Source organism: Primulina huaijiensis, chromosome 6 (assembly GCF_012295235.1).
Source record: "Primulina huaijiensis isolate GDHJ02 chromosome 6, ASM1229523v2, whole genome shotgun sequence".
NCBI classification, from domain to species: Eukaryota; Viridiplantae; Streptophyta; class Magnoliopsida; order Lamiales; family Gesneriaceae; genus Primulina; species Primulina huaijiensis.
The window spans coordinates 11,860,797-11,866,021 of NC_133311.1; the positions used below are offsets into that span (position 1 = coordinate 11,860,797).

The 5,225-nt window shown below is 37.8% G+C and overlaps 2 protein-coding genes across 2 annotated transcripts; both read right to left on the reverse strand.

The window, feature by feature from the left end:
• Window positions 1–2,165: 2,165 nt before the first annotated feature.
• LOC140978746 (uncharacterized) lies at window positions 2,166–3,239 on the reverse strand. The gene is made up of 3 exons (XM_073443961.1): window positions 2,969–3,239; window positions 2,435–2,889; window positions 2,166–2,331 (listed from the first exon to the last, which is right to left on the reverse strand). The coding sequence occupies exons 1-2, from the start codon at window positions 3,089–3,091 to the stop codon at window positions 2,644–2,646; spliced, it is 369 nt and encodes a 122-aa protein (XP_073300062.1). The 5' UTR covers window positions 3,092–3,239; the 3' UTR covers window positions 2,166–2,331; window positions 2,435–2,643.
• A 769-nt stretch (window positions 3,240–4,008) lies between these two features.
• Window positions 4,009–4,706, reverse strand: LOC140979087 (uncharacterized). The gene is made up of 3 exons (XM_073444438.1): window positions 4,515–4,706; window positions 4,265–4,435; window positions 4,009–4,184 (listed from the first exon to the last, which is right to left on the reverse strand). The coding sequence occupies exons 1-3, from the start codon at window positions 4,704–4,706 to the stop codon at window positions 4,011–4,013; spliced, it is 537 nt and encodes a 178-aa protein (XP_073300539.1). The 3' UTR covers window positions 4,009–4,010.
• Window positions 4,707–5,225: the final 519 nt, after the last annotated feature.

Sequence of the window (5,225 nt, forward strand, 5' to 3'; positions counted from 1 at the left end):
ATGAATTGGTAATAATTTCATACAGACATCAAGGAATCATTAATGCGGTTTCTACTGTATATAGAAATGCGCATCATGGTCATTGTACGTGACATTTATCCCAAAACATTAAAACTATATGCAAAAAGAAGGGTGCAACCGAAATGTTTTTGCACATTGCAAAAATTTATAAGCCTTTCGAGTTTAATAATGCATACAATGAATTTAAGAATAGATATCCTGAGGCAGCGCAATTTTTGGACGAGAGAGATTCACTTGATAGATGGACTCGAGCATATTGTCCAAAGACCCGTTACGATGTTACGAAGACAAACGGGGTTGAGTCGATCAATGCTAGATTACTTGAAGAAAGGAAGCAGCCAATCATTGCACTCTTAGATTCTTTGCAGAAACTGGCCTCATCTTGGTTTGCCCGATATCGCCACGCATCTATTGCAAGTAACACTAATCTGATCCCTACCATCGAGGGGATTCTTCGTAGCCGATTCACTGATGCCCAAGGAATGCAAGTTTTTGAATTAGGACGTCTGTAGTTTGATGTTAGGAGCCGTGGACATTCGGCCATAGTGGACGTGGAATAAAAAAGATACACATGTCGAGTTTTTGATATTGATATAATTCCATGTGCTCATGCCATTGCAGCCAGTTGGTTAGCGAAGATTGATATATATGATCTGTGTTCAGAGTAATATTCTACAATGTCATGGTGCATGGCTTACTCAGAGACTGTTTACCCTGTTCCGGAAGAAAATGAATGGCCACGCAACATTAATTTTCCATTTGTGTTGCCTCCTTTCTTAGAGAAGAGAGATGGCAGATGAAAAGAAAAAAGAATTCCTTCAATCGGTGAATTCAGCAAAAGATAAAAGCATAGTCTGGAAATTTGGGTAGACCCAAAATGACCATGCGTCGATCCAAAGGCTCGAAAGTTTTGGTCGACCTGGTCGACCATTTTTTTTTGAGGGTCGACCAAAGGCTGGAGTTTTGGTCGACCCTTGCTTGCTTGTGGGTCGACCCATGCAAGCTTGTGAATGGTCGACCAAAAGTTAACATAAATTTTTGTTTTGGGGCGATCCAAAACTTCCAGCCCAAAGGTCGGTCCAAACCCAAATTTCTAGTACGTGCATACTTTTTTATTGTAAAATTGAGATTTAAAATTGTCGAAAAAATGTAAAATAATTGTAAATTGTGGTTATGTGATTCATATGTAACATAATTCTGATTTCGTGATTGTGAAATAACGATTCATATTTTTTAAAATATAACATAATTGTGATATTGTTATTCACATGTTAAAACATATAACATGAATGTGAAATTTCGATTTATATTTTTTAAAATGTAAACTCTGATTTCGTGATTCACATGTTAAAATATATAACATGTTTGTGAAATAACAATTCATATTTTTTAAAATGTAACATAACGCTGATTGTGAAATTATCATATAATATGTCACTGAAATAAAGATTCATATTTTTTTAAAATGTAACATAATTGTTATATTGTTATTCACATGTTAAAACATATAACATGAATGTGAAATTACGATTTATATTTTTTAAAATGTAACATAACTCTGATATCGTGATTCACATGTTAAAACATATAACATGTTTGTGAAATAACAATTCATATTTTTTAAAATGTAACATAACGCTGATTGTGAAATTATGATTCGTATAATATGTCACTAAAATAAAGATTCATATTTTTTTAAAATGTAACATAATTGTGATATTGTTATTCACATGTTAAAACATATAACATGATTATGAACTCTGATTTCGTGATTCACAAAAAACCCTAAACCCTAAACCCCAAAACCCCAAAGCAACATGGGTCGACATAGATATGAACATGGGTCGACCCAGATATGAACATGGGCCGACGCAAAAGCGCATTGGTCGACCCAAAGCGCAGCGAGGGTCGACCATAGTGTTTTTGGGTTTGGTCGACCAAAAAATAATAACAAGGAGGGTCAACCAAAAAATAATAACATGGTTCGAACAAAAAAAAAACCAAAAATTTTTTTGGTCGACCCAAAAGTACCATGGTCGACCCAAATATCAACAAGGGTCGACCAAAAAAAAAATTTTGGTTTTTTTTTTGTCGACCCAAATACCACAAATAGAACAAAAACAATGTGCAATAATTACATATAATTGTCCAATACATTATAAAAATGTCCAATCATTATCGAACATATTACAAGCTAAAAAATATCTAAACTCAGTTACTATTCTATCATCTAAAGTTAGTACTACTTGCTCACTCTTCCTCGACAAAGAGTATCCAGCAACCGCTAACACAAACGCTCCTGAATCTTCACTGTCAAAAAAGAAAATTAAAAAAGAAGTTATTATTTACTTACAAATAATAAAAAGAATAATGAAGTTATTATTATTTTTTAAATAGAAATATGGCAACTTACTGTTTAATCTTCGCTCTAAATTCATCATGTAGCTTTATGTACCATGCCCTCTCAGAGTGTGGGTTGTTCCCAACAATGGATAGCAGACGAGCAGCGTTTATAAGTATAGGCTCTATGTCCTCATTCAGAGCTTTGACGTTGGGGTCGTGTCTCTGCTACAAGTCAAATATACTGCACTTATTCACCCCTGTCACGAGTTTTAACAAAAACTAATGCCCATCTCTGTGGACAGGGATGAGAATTCTTCGTACCTTTTCCCACGAGAGGCAGGGCCATTCTGGATCAATACCTTTCACTATCCCCACCAGATTTGCGTTGACAAATTTGTCTTGATCTTCAGCCAATGCCGACATCGAAATGTAGAAATGCCCACCCATCAACAACACATCCGGGGACATCACTTCAGGATGTTGGATCTGCATCTCAAGCAATCCCCGAAGAGCTTCGTCCATGTGCTGCATTCGACAAAAGAATAGGTTTTCAAAGTTTAAAGATAAATATGAATGCTAATATACAGGAGTTGTAAATGCTTACACGGCCAGTGACACGCGAGTTCGCGATCGCCATGGGCCCGTAGAACGTCTTCTCGTATTCGTCGTAAAAGCCTTTAATCTTACTTGGCGAACGCACGAGCATCGAAGCCCTAACTCGTGCCATCGAGATGTTTACCTTCAAAGTCACGCTCTCCGCAAGTGGCCTCAAACCGTCATCTATAAATGCCCCAAACAGACGGTTAGCTGCGTAAATTGATAATTATAGCAACTTTAATGCTGATAGGAATAGATAAAATGTCGTGAACTAACCTTTCGACGTGCTCGCCTTGCCAACTGCCATAGCCGCATCACGAGTTATCTCGATATCTAAAACTAATTTTTTATTGAGTAATATACTATACATAAATATATAATCAAAAAGTACAATGAGTAATATACTCGCCTTCAGAAGATTCCTCTGTTATGACCGGAAGCCTAGGCTCAAATCTCGGTTGTTGCGGTGCTTGGCTACTACTGCCAATTTCTCTAGCGATATTATCATCCACACCTAACATCATACATCAAACAAATTAAAATTAGAATGACAATTTTAATACATTAATCTATTAAGTAAACATAAATATTATTAATAAAATTAACTTACCAAAATCAGCATCGGATGATTTTCTCTTCTGCCCTCTGCTATAGACTATGCTATAATCTCTCTCCTGATGCACTGACATGTGAGACCTCATCTCAGCAAAACCAGATCTAATCTGCACAGTCAAACTCGATCTCAACTCATCGAGACCAAGATTCATACTCGCTTTCAAGTCATCGATAGCACGATTTATATTCCTGATACACGCCCTGGTCTCAATAAATCATGTTGTCTGAAGACGCATAGACGTAACGGTATCCTCCAATTCCGTCAATCGCCTCTCGAAACGATGCTCCAAGGGTGATGGGCGGCGGGAAGGATTGAGTCCAATGTGGACTCTAGGACCCGTACGCATGGAAGCACTGGTGCTAGACCTGGATCTAATGACATCATCAGAACGGGTGCCGGAAATATCCGGAGATGAATGTGCATAGGGCGTGTGCTAGACTGAGGGAGACTCCAGATGGTGCTCGCTACATATGACTGTCTGACCCTGCCTCCAGAGCTCGAGTACCTGAGTGGTGACCGCATCGGGCGCAGAATCAACAAAAACCGTGGTCGTATAATACGGTGAAATGAGCTCCTCAGGAGTAGGAGTCAAACATCCAAGACAATCCTACATTAAATTATTAACGTATCAGATTAATTAAAAATTAAGTCCACAGTTATTATATCAAATCAATTCATATTACTTACATCTATAGCACAGTCACCAAAGGCTGCTGCGACATCAACAGCAGTTGGGGCACGGTTTGACTGCCACTTGTTAGTCACCCACTGAAACATCCTGGGCAACATCAAACCGTGCACATCTCTTCTCTTTGCAAACTTTTGTGCCACGCTCGGATAATATTCATAAGCGAGGATCTGTAACATAAATTTCAAACAATGTTATTAGTAGAAATAAATATAACAATTCACTTTTAACATTCAAAAAATAATATACCTGCAGAGGCAGCACAAAACCACCGACAAGGAAGTTGCCATCAACTTCTTTCCGACCCTGTGTCTCGGTGAGGTAATTATATCGCCCTAAAAGGTCCTTCTTCAAACATCGGACCTCATCACGAAAGGCTACTCTACCCCACGGATAGCTGTTAAACCTATCCAAATCATCTATAAGTGTTGATAAGTGCATTTTATGCACTTAAATTATTCTTATACTTCATATATATTGTTAGTCTTTTTGGGCGGAATTACGCGCTTTTGTTGTTTTTTTTTGTGTGATTGCAGGAATCTAGAACATGTGCGTGAAAACGAGCTAAAATGGCGTCTAGGAAAAGAGGCGTATCGCGCATATGCGCGCGGCGCGACAGTCAAACTCAAGTAGGGTTCTCGTGGACTTTAGGAAGGGGGCCGAAAATATTCAAGGGCAGCCATCATATCACTCGAAAAAAGGAGAGAAAAAAAGTCAGAGCACAGAACACGAAGAACAGAGATAGAAGACGTTGAATCCGGACACGGAACCGCTCTTCCATCTCTCGCCAACACGTTCTTAACTCGGTTTCTTACTTTTACGTTTTTAATGATTATAAACAGGTTTTGTATTGATTTAAATTCGAGTATGAACTAATTTTATTTTCTAGAGATAGATGTAGTTTTGGTTGAACCTATGTTATTTACACTTTGACTTTTCATCTAATTAATTCATCGTGTT